At 51.3% G+C, this 15,278-nt stretch overlaps 5 protein-coding genes across 5 annotated transcripts; 2 read left to right on the top strand and 3 right to left on the bottom strand.

The window, feature by feature from the left end:
* Positions 1-386: 386 nt before the first annotated feature.
* PC9H_006155 (uncharacterized protein) lies at positions 387-3,188 on the top strand (the record flags this gene model as incomplete). Its single annotated transcript, XM_036775707.1, has 9 exons — positions 387-666; positions 721-766; positions 1,305-1,771; positions 1,832-1,887; positions 1,939-1,988; positions 2,048-2,080; positions 2,123-2,863; positions 2,930-3,038; positions 3,093-3,188. 9 exons carry the CDS (start codon positions 387-389, stop codon positions 3,186-3,188), a joined length of 1,878 nt encoding a protein of 625 aa, XP_036631726.1.
* Positions 3,189-3,291: 103 nt separating this feature from the next.
* Positions 3,292-4,177, bottom strand: PC9H_006156 (uncharacterized protein; the record flags this gene model as incomplete). The annotated part of the gene is made up of 5 exons (XM_036775708.1): positions 3,292-3,481; positions 3,542-3,666; positions 3,731-3,854; positions 3,917-3,957; positions 4,034-4,177. 5 exons carry the CDS (start codon positions 4,175-4,177, stop codon positions 3,292-3,294), a joined length of 624 nt encoding a protein of 207 aa, XP_036631727.1.
* A 210-nt stretch (positions 4,178-4,387) lies between these two features.
* Positions 4,388-7,842, top strand: RCY1 (F-box protein: endocytic membrane traffic, recycling ReCYcling 1; the record flags this gene model as incomplete). The annotated part of the gene is made up of 12 exons (XM_036775709.1): positions 4,388-5,313; positions 5,364-5,514; positions 5,568-5,740; positions 5,806-5,909; positions 5,972-6,310; positions 6,431-6,686; positions 6,748-6,889; positions 6,952-7,077; positions 7,134-7,330; positions 7,390-7,492; positions 7,553-7,681; positions 7,735-7,842. 12 exons carry the CDS (start codon positions 4,388-4,390, stop codon positions 7,840-7,842), a joined length of 2,754 nt encoding a protein of 917 aa, XP_036631728.1.
* Positions 7,843-8,038: 196 nt separating this feature from the next.
* Positions 8,039-10,604, bottom strand: PC9H_006158 (uncharacterized protein; the record flags this gene model as incomplete). Its single annotated transcript, XM_036775710.1, has 17 exons — positions 8,039-8,110; positions 8,170-8,300; positions 8,357-8,418; positions 8,468-8,535; positions 8,584-8,631; positions 8,683-8,878; positions 8,941-9,009; positions 9,063-9,148; positions 9,203-9,356; positions 9,408-9,425; positions 9,481-9,616; positions 9,669-9,700; positions 9,753-9,767; positions 9,822-9,891; positions 9,949-10,068; positions 10,125-10,260; positions 10,314-10,604. 17 exons carry the CDS (start codon positions 10,602-10,604, stop codon positions 8,039-8,041), a joined length of 1,704 nt encoding a protein of 567 aa, XP_036631729.1.
* A 1,344-nt stretch (positions 10,605-11,948) lies between these two features.
* Positions 11,949-15,214, bottom strand: PC9H_006159 (uncharacterized protein; the record flags this gene model as incomplete). Its single annotated transcript, XM_036775711.1, has 13 exons — positions 11,949-12,143; positions 12,194-12,438; positions 12,487-12,585; positions 12,636-12,824; positions 12,873-12,953; positions 13,010-13,064; positions 13,116-13,185; positions 13,236-13,315; positions 13,366-13,497; positions 13,565-14,085; positions 14,139-14,529; positions 14,576-14,779; positions 14,825-15,214. The coding sequence occupies 13 exons, from the start codon at positions 15,212-15,214 to the stop codon at positions 11,949-11,951; spliced, it is 2,652 nt and encodes an 883-aa protein (XP_036631730.1).
* Between the last annotated feature and the right edge of the window lie 64 nt (positions 15,215-15,278).

The raw sequence follows: 15,278 nt of genomic DNA on the forward strand, positions 1-15,278 counted from the left end.
GTTGAAGATAGTCGTGAATACGGAACGGAACTGAGAAACGTCTAGGAAAAGCAAGAAGCACCTGGCTCGATGGGGGCAGAAGAAGATGGGGAACTCTGAAGGGATCGTCCTCATTTTATCCGACCTCAAGGACAATGAACGGCCTTTCTGCTATTGTGTCCTTTGTTCAACATGGCGATGTCAAGCAACCACTAACACGCGGCTATTCTTGGCACCTTGTTCCTCAAGCGCCCATGATGCTGAGTCAGCATTCGTCGATAACAGCCCCGGGTCCTCAACGTTCTCGGAAGTAACTGCCACGAGTACCACAACTAACACCACTGACGGTAGATTCACACAGTCCTATTGTTATGTCAACTGAGGTCTGAACACAGTGTAGCAGCATCATGTCTGATGAGGACCGGTCCCCTCGCAAAGTAGCAACAATACCTACGACAATCCGCAGGCGCATGCTCACCCCAAAAACCACATCGACATCCGAGAGGATCCCAGCTTTCCCCATACAACCTTTGGGAGCACCGTCCACTATGCCCGCACGAACCCATAGGACAGAGGCTGCTAAAAAGGTTGGGCCGCGTTACCACGCTCCTCCCGGCTCAAGTCGACCTGCAACAGACTTTCGTTCCAGCGGGAACCCATTCTCATCTGACAAACCATGGGTCGCTAGTAAGTGCAACTCATGATTATGTCCTCGATACACTAATGACTCAGTATAGCCAGAAAGGCAGCTAGCTCAAGGGGATTTGTTGATTCACTGGCAGCTAGCGTCAGTGGCAAACAAGTCCAGGGCAAGGCGACGACCGGACAGGCACTCCCACCGATTGTCCACAGTATCAAGAAGAGCTCCCAGGCGAAGCCGTCACAACGAATGACTCCGACGACCAGGCTTGATCGCGGAAATGAGGCTCGCGGACCTCATGAAGTTGTGCATAGAACGACCGCCCATGGCCTTTCCAACAGATTCCATCCTACGAGAACATTCGCGAACACGCCGGCCCCAGGATCACCCTCACGCAGAGGCCGCCATCACAGCGCTGGATCTACGCCTACCCGTAGTCCACTTCGGCAAGTTCGCAGAAAAACGGTATCTGGATCGAGCTCCAAAGACTCACACAGTTCCACAAATACCACAACCATCAACCTTGTTTCTCCCTCGCCCACCCCGGCCATGGACGACTCTTCCTCGTCGTCGTCGAATGTGGTATGCTTTGAACCAGACGATCGGGTAACTCCAAACAATCTGAAGTTTGTTGTCTGTTTGAGTTGACCATGAGGCCGTTTGTTGTTGATCGTACTTTCTATAGGCGAAAGCTTATGACGAGGCCGGGAGGTCGACCACCAAGGATAGTCCCTGGAGTCGGACTCAAAGCTGCACGGAAAACCGCTGCGGGCACGCACTTTTCGACTGATGATGATGATGATATTATCGAACTTGATAGCGACGATGCTTCTCAATCGGACTGGAGTACGTCTTCCGATGACACCGACCAACTCGACCCCGAAGAATATGCTCCTTCAGATCCATCGACAAGTACCGCACCGCCCAAGGAACTCCTTGAGGCGTTCAACAAGCTCACCTTTCATACGAGGCGGATGCAACAGGTCAAATGTCTCCCTTTCCTTCGGCGAAACTTTCGTCGAGGATTTCTCTCAAGGTGTCGAAAGGAAGGCAGACATACCGATGCCGACCCAAAGGGCAATGATGAATTCTCCTTGGAGGTGGTCTATCGCCTTGATGAGGGCCACCTTCAATATACTGTCAAAGGGCTTGGTCTGTTTTGTCCGCTGTGCAATTTATTCGGCCGATTCCCTACCAGAGAAACACTTGCAGCGCATTTGGAGTGGGATCATACGGCGGTACTTGCGCATTGGGTGGATATGGCCACGGTGAGCGCCTTTCCTCTCTAAACGAGCAGAATATATCATGGGTTTCACAAGTGCTGGCGCGTCACCATTACGCTGACCAGCAACGCCAATATCGAAGAAATGTGAGTTCAGCCTAACGAGCACCCCGGGTTCAGATAGCTTAGTCGACACCGTCATCTAGGGAAGGACTTTCCCTCGAAGACATTCCCCTTGAGTATGCTGATTATGAGATGGACGAACCTCATGAGGCTCCTAGGCCAAGTGTGTCCGATGAGGCAGAAGCATCTGCAGTTGTAGCGCCACTTGAAGGGGTAGCGCTACCCCCTTCCATCGCACCCGAAACCCCTTCGGTAGTACAAGCTTTAGATGAGACGCAGCTCTCTGTCCCATATGTGAATGTCTCATCAGTACCATTACTGCCCCCTCCGACATCGCCCCTGGCGGAACCGTTGATTGTATTGCCTCCATCACCAGCACCCTCCGCACGTTTGCGCTCATTATCACCCCAGTTGCCCCCGCCGTCGTCACCAGCGACCAATATCAGCGATCCAGTAGCCGCCCACCCAGATGCTAGCGCCGCCGCGCCGCCACATGAAGTCGAGCCCAAAACACCATTGCCAGCCGCTATCGACCTCCCTGAGATACCTTTACCCGCCAGTACCCAGCCGCCTCAAGCAGCATGCCCTCCGTCATCAAGACCACCCAACCTACCCGCTCGCTGTCCGACGCCACCGCCGAAGGAAAATCCCTTAGGACCGGCCGCGCGATACCCTTACCTCCCTTATGTATCCGAATACGGAGGCCCTACAATGTTCTACTCGTGCCGCCCAGGAGGCCCGCGACTGTACGACCTCCTGGGGACCCTGCCCATGGAGCCATTCGGGCTCATGGCGTGGTACATTCTCGACATAGAAGAAGAGATGTTTGACGAAGACCACATCGCGGACGAGCTGAAAGTCGTGCTTGCATTGTGGGGGCGGTGGATATTTCTTCATCGGTGCGTTTGATAATAATATTCACGCCGATGCTGTTGATCCTTGGTGCTTTCTGATGCCCGATCCAGGATGGAGTTTCTGGCAAATTATTATCAGGGCGTCATCATGTTCGTCGATGAGTATTGGAGAATGATTCACCGCGCAGCTGGATGGGAGGCTCTGCGATGGCACCTCGTGGTATGCTGCTTGATCCCCCCGCATGTCATTGACTAAAGCACAACCCCCCTTCAGATATTGAAAGCGTCTAAGTTCTTGACCTTCATTGATATTGCCAAGATTTTGAAGCACTATGAATATCTTGTGGGTATGGAGTATTGGGAGACGTGAGATTCACCACGGTCGATTGCATTCTATACTGTTGTATGCATCATCGCATGTACATCAGGTCATCGTCGTATTTAGTATAGTCAAATAGAAGGGTGTGAACGCGCTATGCTGACACCACCCCACCATCGTGGCCAAACCACCACTTTTGAAGGCGGTTGTTTGCGTCGAAATCTGTGCGGCCGATGAAAGGTTTCTTCGACAGAACAAGAGGCAACCAGTACCCGTCGGACTCCCACATCCGATCGTACGGTATCCGACTAACAGGAAACCACTCGGGACACATTTCTTCTGTTCTGTTCTCATAGACAGATTAGCATCAAAGTCAAACAAACAGAGGTTTCTCCGTTGCTCACTCTACTATTTTCCCTTCATATTCCTCTGCGCGGTATATGTCGATGTGGAATGTCCATTCGACCCCCTCTTTGGTGAATAGGAGGGTACCAACTTGATCGAGCGGAGCGGTTATGCCAGCTTCTTCCTAGACCAGTCCCATACCGGTGTACGATTCAATTAATGCCGAAAGCGAGACTCGTGGTGCTAACCTCGAGTTCGCGCCGAGCGGCTTGCTTGGAGCTTTCACCGACTTCAACTTTGCCACCTGTAGGGCAATGTTCTGAGCTACACAGGAGTAGAGGACATTCAACGTCTTTACCGAACCCATTGTAACTTCGACGCCACAGAAGCCGGTCAGTGATAGACAGACAAGTAGACAGTTTGCCGTCTCGTACTAATCAAGTCCGATCCCTCGTTTCTTCCTTCCCAGAAGAATCTAATACCCCATACTTCAAGTCAGCACAGAAATCAAAGTTTGAACATCGGGACCTGGGTTATTAGAGATTTCTTACCTGACCATCTTGAACTATATAGGTGTTCGTGTAGTATCGCGTTTGATCTAGTATTCTCCAGGGATTCTGACCCCCTTCTGTGAATCCAACCCATTCGCCAGCTATTCCAGGAGGTAATTTGTCGGGACTTGTGGCAGGAGTCATCTTCCTCGTGGTTCGGAGCTACAGCGTGTTACGCCCGCACTTTGAAAGTAGTGTGGGTTGAAGAAATCCGCTTACCTAAGCAAGAATTTATGTGACCGACGGCGGGGCGGCGCTGGGTTGCGCAGCGACATCAACGACGACGACGACGGTCGAATCCGGCGCTGCTGAAAGGTCAAACGATGTGCTAGGACAGAAATCGACGTACGAAACATGGATAAATTCGCTACTCTCGAACCCGTGAGGCTGTACAACGCTACAACCTCCGCTAGCGCTCGACTACTTTCTCGTGGACAGGGACCAAAGCCAGCCATTGCCCAGCCTCTTGTCGGAAGACTCCCATCGGACTTGCATCTTCTCATTCTAGCGCACTTAGCTGTTCCCGACTTTCCGGCGTACTCACGATGCTCGCATGCGACCGCGGCTCTGGCACAAGACGAAAAGATATGGCAGGCACGATGGGCCGCGCTCGCCGTAGACAAGTACGCCCTTTCAGACGTCTTGGACGAACTGGAGGCCAACTCGAAAGGCAAAACTGGCGCTATCAAATCAGCGGCCCCGCCTACTTTAGAAGTAGATGATGAATTCGGGGAGTTCGCCTCTGTGGATATTGTGAATAACCCGCCTATTGAAGAAATGGGGGACTTCGTTGGCGGTGGGTTCGACGATATTGCCCGTATGGTTCTTCCGACGCCGCAGCTGGTCCCCACCCGCGTCACACCGAGAACGATGTACATGCGAGCGCACCGACTGCTCAAACCGCTCACTACGGCCTTATCGGCGCCGCCGCACATGGTTCTCTCTGCTCTGGCCGCGAACTCAACGTCCTCGCTCAGAAGTCAAGCAAAGGCCCTTCATCTCCTCTCCTGCTGGCTGTCGCCCCGGATCCAGCCGCTTCGCAAATGGGACACGCTGTTCTCTTCGTTGCGGGCCGCTATGGATCGGTTCGACTCCAACGCGCTGACAGCGTTTGATATCGCTGACGAGCACGGAGATGAGGACGCGATGAGAGAGGCCGCTGAATCTAGTTGGGAAGTATGGGATAGAACGGGCGACTGGGAGATGGGTAAGGTGTGGGCAGAGAAGCGGGAGATATTCTATGAGCAAGGTAACTGGGAGCCGCTGGACAATTCAAGTGCGTGATTGGCTCGTTGGAGGTTCGGATTTCCGTTGATAATATACTGTGTAGAAAGGATGGTGTACTGGATTTCGATGCAATGGACGAATTCATGACTCATGTACTTGAAGCAATCCGCGTGAACGGCTCTTTGGCAGTCAGGGTATTTCCCCCTGCCTCAGAAGTCTTGCTCAACTTTGCCGATCGACTGGCTACTGACGTGGTATGCTAAACGCCCCATCCAGGACTCAAAGTTACTAAAAGGCTAATTTTAAGGTCGGTGAATATATAACAGCCCTTCTCACTCGTGCGCGCGAAGTGTCGAATGACACCTTCCTGAAAGCCGCTGCCGCCACGTTTCGCGAGGCATGGAGAATGGTCGATGCGATGCAGGCGGCTTCAGTGCGAGAAGACTCGGCGGTCTCAAAAACTAGAGCAGAGGACGTAGTGTGCGTAACTCAGAACTTCAGTCCCATCTCTCAAGGCCTGACTGATGCCCGCTCTCACTGACCAGGTATCAAATGTTCGAACCAAACATGGACGAATACCTTGACGAAGAAGTCGAGTCAACCAAGCATGCGTTCGAAGTAATCTGCAAGGCATGGGAGAAGGGCGTGAGTCGCAACCCTTATACCATGCCATCCATGCAAATAACAGCCTTGGCTCCTCGCAGAATGCAGGCAGCGGCTCTATCGACGCCAGCATCAGCGTCGCCGAGTCGACGTCGCAAGCTCGGTTCCTCGGCTCGCATAATCCAGCGCAAGTCAAGCGGAATGTGCTTGCGTCGTTCACCTCCGTGCTGCTGCTTCCCGTGACGATCGTGCCGCGTACGGTCGGTGCAGTAGGAGCTGCGCTGACTACGGGCGGGTCCGCTGCTGTTCAAGGCATCTCGATGCTGAATCCGCAACGATGGGGAGGCTCTGCGCCAAGCGACGGATATTCAAAGAAGTTGGATCAAGATGGAGGGGCGTTGTTTGAAGTCGGCGACGACGATGAAGATGCACCTACGCGGTCGTCAGGTGACAAACGTTGTAAGTAACAGTATCTCACCCTGCCTACTGGTCTAACGTCGTGGTGACTCCTCACTCAATTGTTAGCATCCGTTGCTTCCTCTGTTACGCAGTTCGGCGGATCTGAAGGTTCAATATCGACATCGACAACGACAACAGCTGCATCTGCTAGACAAGTGGCCGCCAGCACCAACTTCGACTTGCTTTTATCACTAGATGTTTCCTTAGAACTTATCCACGCAGACCGCGAGGCGCTGAAGAGGGTCGAGACATTCGCGGGCTACCCCGGACATTATGGGCACCGCGTCCGAGACACTATAGAGGAGATATTCATCCTGTTCCTGCAAATACTGAGCGAGCGCCACGTCATCAAGGGGTTCTCTCAGTGCGTATTCTTGCCTCGCTCCTGCAGAACTAGGTGGTTGAAGCGCCTAACTCGCACGTAGAGCCATACTGCAAATAACGTCGTATAAACCGGCAGATCACGAGGACACGACAAGCGTGGCGCCCCTGGTCCAGTTCTTCGAGTTGGTACATATTGGGGATACTATACAGTCGATGGTGCAGGTGTACTTTGATAAAGAGTTGGTAGGGCCTTTTCAGCGCTTGCCTTTTCCTATATGACTGACGTACGCTCGTGGCTTTTCCAGGCACCCCATATCGACAAAACGGATTTTCTGAATGCTGTCGTGCGAGAGAAGAAGCGTTTCGAAAACTCTTTGGACGATTCCGTTGCAGCGGGGCTCAATGCTGGAACTGAGCTGCTTATGAACCAGGTTGGCAGAACCGGCCTCCTTCCACGGAGTATTCATTAATTCGAAGAATTGAACAGGTGGAGCATATCATTACCAAACTGACAAAACCGCGAGAATACTATCCTCCGGAAGATGCACCTCTCGATCTAGGGCCTACACTGGCTTGCACCGAAGCTATCAAGTGCCTAGACATGCATTGCAAACTGCTGAAGGGGAGCACGAGCAAGGAGGTGCTGGAAGTCTTCTACCAGGAGGTCGGTATACGGTTGATCGCGTAAGTGACGCTGTATCGCTCTGCTTACCGACATGCGCGAAACAAACGACCTTTGCCAGTATTCTGCAGAAACACATCAAACGCCAGATCATCTCCCTTAGCGGTGGCTTCCAAGTCATCGCAGATTTGAACACCTATCATACATTCATCGCATCACTCAAGGTGACTTCGTGGTTCTTCCCCAAGCTATATACTTACTAATGTGGTACCTTTTCCCCCAAGGTTCAAACAATAACGAGCGAATTTTCTCACCTAAAAATGCTAGGGCACGTCTTCGTCGTAGAAGATGCGAAGGACCTTGCTCAGATCGTCCGGGATGTTACACGCTATGGTGGTGCATATCGACCTGAGGTGAGCACAAAAACTCGTTAGCCATTGGTGATAAAACGAAGATTATATTTTAGGATATATACGAGTTCGTCCAGCGGCGATCCGATTGGAAGAAGATCGAGAAAATCGTTGACAAAACTATGTACAATCTCAGTTTCAAGGAGGACTGCGTTATCTGCTAAAACCAATACTGTATCGTTCAACTTCATTCTACGGCTTAGATTCAACCTCTCGGACGGACTAGATTACAACATCATTCATTTCTTTCATAATTTCATGTTTACGTTTACAACATCATTTGTCAATCTACAACGTTCTTGAATCCTACGGAATAGCGAAAAGTGGGAGGCGTGTCTCTAGAGTCTATGGTGTGATGATCTAGTGGGCAAATCTGAAGTCGAGACGCCTGTTTCCAATGTCCTTGGTGGTTTGCAGATAAGTGGCCTTTTCCTACCGAATACAGTGCATCAGATTTGATTCGGAGAGAAAACAGGAAGCTTTAGACTCACCTCGGAAGTCATAGCATCCCAAATTTTGGCGCGCTGGCGGTTGCGCCACATATAGTACGCTTTTGTGGCCGGATACAAGACGGCGATATTGAAGACACAGATAGTGATGAGAATCGTGTTACCGCGGCGGTCTGGAAAATAAAGGGTCAATGAGGGATGATGTATAGTTTCGTAGATTGGGACGAACATCTGGGCGCATCGTCTTTGCGGTATATCTGTGCTGCAATGATTCCACTTGCTTGAACGAACCTGTGGGGCGGTCAGAGGGATAACGGGGGAGGGATGGGAGGGTAGTTACATATTATACAGTGAGGCATTCACCGTCCGACTGGCGACCGCACCCGCGTTGCGAGAGCACCATGCAACCTGAAATACAACATAAGAACGAGTCGTTTAAGATGTTGAGCAACTCACTTGGATCGGATGAGTGTACGGGTATGAAAGCAGTCCAGACGCAAGACCCTGGACACAGTGCATTAGAAAACAATCGGCAGGGGGGAGAGAAAAGCGTACAAAGTATATCCATTGATTCGGCTTCTCGGGTAGGCAGTATATGGCTACCAAGAACGGTAATGCCCATATATCCTCACCCATGGCGACAAAGGAACGATCATTGACGACCTCGGAGATCAAGGTGATCGCGAGCATGCTAATCATATTTCCGACTGTTGACGGTATAGCGAGCAAATTGGTCTGGAAGGTATTGAATCTAAATGAAGCGATGTGAGTATGACGTGTGGCTGGGGCGGGTAAGCGAAATGAGGTGCCCACCCAATATTACGAAGCGAGAGCGTAAGATAAGATCCAGGCGGCGAGATAGGGATACCAAAGAGCAATCCACTGCATGACATGTCAGAATTTCAAGATGCGAAAGGGAGGGGGAAAGGACTGACACGATGTACAAGGGCCACAGGTCATAATCGCACATAGCTTGCCACAGTCGTTTGAGTGACAGACCCTCACGATTGTGCATGTCACCCTGTAACGATGTTGGTCAGTCAAGTGCGCTCGACGTGATGCATATGAGGTATACCTTGGTGGGATCATCTCGGAGAATTCTGGAAACGGCGATATACTCTTCTCGCTCGGTAAACCAGCCTTTTGGACGGTACCATTTCTTCGTGTCCGTTGGAGAGGGCGGCATTTTGAAGAACGTAGCAATACCGACAGCAAGTGTGATGCAACCTCTGTAAAAACGGTGAGGAGCAGTTCATCGCAGATTGATAAAATGAACGTACTCGACCAAGAAGAGCCAGCTAAGCAAGAAACTTTAGTGATCATGGAGGTCGATGAGGAATGAAAGGTGCATACCGCCAACCCTCTTTGCCTTCATGACCTCGCAGCCTCAAAACACCGAACGCAAGGAAACTGGCCGCGATGGTGCACACATTCGCTGACATCCAGAAGAACGCCAATCGCAACGGGAGCTCGGTTTTAGTGTAAAAATCTGATCAAGAGATTAGCAATGATCAACCTCCAAGGGAATCGGGAAGACGAACAAGAGAGATATAAGATAAGATCCGGAATGAAACTAGAAAGGCCGTCAATCTCTGAAGTCTCAACATAACAACAGGTTGACATACCCGCCCTGCAAAATCCTGTAACGCAAAAGTAAGCACACAAGAAATTCGATAGTTCGCGTTGTTGCTTACCCAAGAAGAGCCCGGCAAACAAGGAAAGAAGAACGGCCCGTAAGCCAGAACTGAGCCAGGGTGACAATACCTGCAATAAACAATGCTTAGCCTTGCTGTCGACCAAAATGACTCGAATGCAACTCACTCCAACCAACCATCTGGATGGGAATCCAAACGTCGGGGCCAAGCCGTTTCGAAATAAGTTGCGAAGGTAACTCAGCGCAAAGGAATGCGAGTCTGAATACCGTGTTACCGGTGTTATAGTCTATCCCGACGATCGCATTAGCGAAGCCAGTAAAGTAGCCGAGATTAAAGACTCACCGTCCGTTGTCATGCCTAAGTCTGGAAGGAAATTGTCTGTGTTGGCTTGACTGAGATTGCCGCGATCGAGGTTCAGGGCGGAGAAGCTAATGGCAGCCCATAACATGACCTTCCAGTCAATCTTGCGGACAAGAGTCTGGTAACCACATTAGACGTGATATGAAGCAAGTGAAGCATGGAAGCGCTCACCCTTTCCTCGCGAACTGTCCAGCGAATTTTTGGATCGAACCGGTGAAGATTTTCGTACTCTTTTTTCGGCAAGTAATGGGGTGCCAACGCAGGATCGTCGTACACCGATCTCCTGGTAGCAATCGAATCGAGGTCGATCTTCTCGCCACGACGGAAGAACCATTCGGAAAGCTTGAAAGGCTTCGGCTCCGCATCTACTAAATCATCGGAACCTGCGGTGTCCTTGGTGTCCTTGCTGGATATCGAGTCCGCCTTGGAGCGGACATGCATGAGTAGAGTAGGGGTGGCCATGAGAAGTCCCGTCTGCAATCGAAAGGCTGCCTGGGTGGGTCATCTGTGGAATACCGCTGCCTAAATATATATTTTCTTTCCTCGGGCGGCGGCGCGATAAAGAAAGGCACCAAGGTCAACCTGCGAGGAAGCACACCATGTCCCTGGAGTATGAGCGAGGACTGCATATGGTTGAGCAATTCCCATTGGATATGTCATGAGACGGAGGACCATAAGTACAGATTGCGTAGCCGAAGCGTACGATGGCGCAAGACCACCCTTGCTCCACTGAGCGAGTATTGGACCGCGCAGTTAACGAAGCAGGATGTAAGTAGCCCTTCCCCGTCCCTGTTGGGGACGTCGCCCCCTATGTTCCAATTAACATGTGGCCGTAATTCATGAGGGCAAGAACGTACAGTGACTACCGAGCAAATCGCTCATATTGACGCACTGTCGAGTATTAATACATCAGATGCAACACCCAGGCTTTCCCCCGCTAGAACATTATTTCGTTATGCTTGAGAAAGCGGGGTCGCCATCCGGGGAAGGATTGCGCAACACGTTACCAGGCTTTATCAGCCATTCACAGAGGAGTGATTAGGGAACGCTAGGCTCCGGCCAAGTGACAAAATGACGGAATGCAGGGATTTGGAAATAGCAAACCTGGTTGATAACATTGTCGGCTTGAAGAAATATCTGCCCGCCGTTGGCGCGATAGACGATGAGGATTGACGCAAGACGCACGGCCGAAAAAAATTGTTGCTACCGATGTTTTGGGTGGCTAATTGATGCGCTTGGTAGATAGCGCAATGCGTACTAGAGCTTGCATGGAACATCAAACGCCCTGTGTGGCTAGTATCGGTAGAAAGCAGCCCGACTGCAGGATGAACTTGACGGAAGTCTACGCCGAAGAAAGGCGAATGCGCCTCTCCGTTACCCCTGGGGCTGGAACATTGGCACACGCTGTGGTTGATGCTTTCGCCATCCCACCATCTTCTCAAACCACTCAAGGCCCCTGGAGGGAACATCGCGGTTGAGGTGTCAACTCCTCGTAATGTTGAACGAACGGGGGAATAACTATCAGGCAGAACAATCAATTAGCCAAAACTCGTTCAGGGAATTCGGCATGCATACCAAAGGCGCGTCGTCGTCGATCCTATGTGTGGAGAGGAAGTGACATGCCGGTCAGAATACGTAGGAACGAATTCACAAGATCACAGGGTCAGTCATCATCAAATCTAGCAACATTGACAAGAGTTTGAGTAATCTCATCACAACTCAAGAAAGATCGTCGATACGACTACGTGAAGCATAGCCCACGCTGAGCAAGATCTATTTCCGCGGACTGAACCAGATACCCTCCCATCAGGGAACAACCTCCAACTTCTCTGCTTCGACAAGAGCAGTAGTACCCTCTGCAGTTTGTTTCTGCTTTTGGCTCAGCTCCGACTGCGTCATGAACACCGTCGACAAAGGAAAACGGGAAACGCAAGTTAGTCTATACTCTTCCACACGACTCGACTTGATTGCCTTCAAGAAATCGAGGATCTTCGACGCGGTCTGTAGTATTCTTCAGCACAAACAAGACGGTGCTCGCACGATCGACTTACCACGATGTCCAGCTGCGCGTCGTCGGCCAACGTCGTAAATAGCGTAGCATCGACCTCATCGATAGCCGAACCAAGCGAATGTAATACCCGTGCAGCAGCAAGAACCGCCGGTGCACAACCCGAGTGTCGTTGCAGATACAGCGAGTTGTATGTTTCTAGAGAAACTTCCTCGGGCAGCAGAGTTGCAAGGGATGTCGTCACCAACGGTCCTATGGGTGCTGGAGGTACTTGAGGGAAGGCCGACGCTACACACAAGTCAGTATCTCGCTGAGTTGGCCGTGTCTTAGCGTTACCTCGCTTTTTGAAATCAACAAGTCGCGTATGCAGTTCCGCGTGCTCCGAATCGAGCGACTGAGCGTGTTTCAGCGCCTTTATGGCTTGGAGGTATTTTTCTAGACCTGATTGAGTCGCCTGATGAACGTTATCACCGATGACAACTTACTTCGTCTGACAGCGACATCGTATATCACCAACCAAGCGTCGATATTGCTTGCTGCAAGGGACTCCAGGGGCTGCAAGAGCTTCGCCGCACGATCGAGACCGTCTGCTGCGCCGAGCAGTTTGACGCCATCCGGATCGTCGTCTTTGGCTGGCGTGTTTTCGACAGTGTCGTCGGCGGTGGAGGCCGTTGCTACGGGACACATGAGAGCTAGTAGCCACTACACGACTGCGGAAATACCTGGCTTCTTGTCGTCGTGGGCCTTTGACGCCGCCTTCTTGGCTTTCTTGCGCGCTTTCTTCTCTGCGTCTGAAAGCCGCACTGCAGAACAGACGCTCAGGTCGTCGTAAGCGAGACTCAAGGCCAGCCGGACGCACCAGAGGACGAGGCGGCGGTGATGAGCGACGGGTCATCGTGGACTTTGACAAATATCTACGATAATGGATGAGGAAGGGAGGAAATATGCAGAGATGGGTATCTGACTCGGGAGGCTTGCAGTGCAGCGGTGACGTAGGCCGGGTGGGAACGCAGGCGATCTTCCCAAGCAAGAAGGCTACGATGAGGGTCAGTTTCGTCTTTCAACCAATAGTCAAAACGTCGCACTTGAGATAGATATTGAGGTTGAATTTGCGCAACGAATAACCGTGGAAATCGTATTGATCGTCTTCCATCTCGTGGAATATCTACACGATGGGAGTTAAGCGACGGCACACATCCAGGAAATCAACCTTACCTTGTCCACGGCCACATATCGCTTCAGTGCCAAGTGCAGTTTGCCTAGTCTATATTCCGCATCTCCGGCTTCGATCAAGTACAGTGTTGACTGCATCTCCTCGAGGTCTGCGCCAGGGTTAGCGGCGTCTTTCTGAGCTGTACGCATTAGTTGAATCGACGCCGGCAAGGACACCCATCGTTCCCAGGATATAACATACCTTGGTAAACATGCCGAAGAATTGGATTGCTTCGTCAATCATCCCAGCACGAAGATGGTACTTGGCGCATTTGGTATTCAGAAAACGGTCTTGCCCGTCTAGCAGTCGTGCTTCGTTCATGGCCGCAGCAGCGCCCAAGGGATCGCCGGCGCGCTTTAGCACTCGCGCTCGTAGAGTATATAGTTCGGGTAACGTAGGGGTATGTGCTATAGCCGTAGAAAGCAAGGCTAGGGCGCGTTCGAAGTCAGGAGACGGGAGGGGCTGTGAGGGGGTGGCTCGAGGTACATAGGAGTAGTGCTGTGCGAGGAAGCATAACGTCCATAGATAAGTAGTGGGTTCGCCGTGACTACATTGGCCTTCTGGGGGGGTATTCTCCTGTAAAATGGCCTCTGCTGCCTCTTGAATGGCTTTATATTTTTGCGGTTCAGTATACAGGCCTTTGATGTCGGCAAACAGCGAAGGGACGCCTTTCGTAAGGCCAGACCTTAGATATTGCTGAATCAGATCAGAGAATTGTTCACCTAAACGGCTGGTTTATTACAGGTAGCGCCCGATTCAGGAAGAAGATACATACCGGTTGCAAACGAAAGGGCCATTCTACGCGGAGTGGCGGCCTTCGGTAGCTGCGAGGCAAATTCCTGAAGAATGGCTAGCGCTTGGGCCCGCGATTCATCCGATGGGTTGTCAAGATCAACATCTTTGCTCGCAAGATACCCACGATAATATTCGTAGCAATCAGAGTTGTGGTCGATGAGTGCACGCCATGCGTTCGACGCATCTGTGTCCCGCAGCTTCGAGAGTAAACGAGCACGGAATTCCATTATGGCCGTCCGGTCAACGATAGCACGCGATTTTGAGTTGATGTCGAGAAGACTGAGGCCTTCGGCATACTCCCCTAAGTCTTCCAATATACGAACATGGTAGAGGAGGGTCTCTGAATGCTCAACGTCATAATCGGGTATATTCTTTGGCAATATGAGCACTCATCAGAGCAATAAAGGCCCTACATACCTTTAGACTGTATTCATAGTGCTCTAGGATCTTCTTCGCGCTACTCAAGTTACCATTGAGATGGTGTGCGACGGCTAGAGCGATCCAGTGCTGCCGGAGAGATGGTCGGAGGCGAAGGAGAGTGTGTCGCGTCTCCACTAAGCCATCATATATCCGTAGCTGGGTTTGCAACTGTGCCGAGTCCCGCAGAATATTGATGTTTTCCTATCCGAGGGTTAATGGGCGACGCGACAAATGCTGACTTCTCACCTTGTCAAAGCGCAATGCCTGCGTGTACGATTTCAGCGCTTCCTCGTAATTCTTCTCGTCCTTCTGAATAAGTCCGAAGACATGCCAACAGATATGCGATGTGAGATCGAAGCGCATGCCCTTCTTAACGAGCCAATGCCTTCTTCGCGCTTGCCTGATTGCGCTAGGCACAGGCCTTTCATACACAGGGTTTCTGAAATGTGTTGTTGGTAGGTCGCGCGCCATGGCAGACCGAGAAGGATCCTCACCACCATGCTCGGGAAACTTTTTGAGTATTTGATCGGCAGTCTTGACACCCTTCTTGAGCTGCCTAGTTTCGTAGAGAGTCAAAAGCTCTCTGAAAAGGGTGGCCTCCTTGGACGGAAGAGCGCGTTTCGACGACGGGGCCATTGTGGGCAGTAGCAAATACGAATTTCCAAGAGTCCCATTTCTCCAGATTGTCGTAAATGCTTTC

This window comes from Pleurotus ostreatus (genome assembly GCF_014466165.1).
Source record: "Pleurotus ostreatus strain PC9 chromosome Unknown scaffold_4, whole genome shotgun sequence".
Lineage (NCBI taxonomy): Eukaryota > Fungi > Basidiomycota > Agaricomycetes > Agaricales > Pleurotaceae > Pleurotus > Pleurotus ostreatus.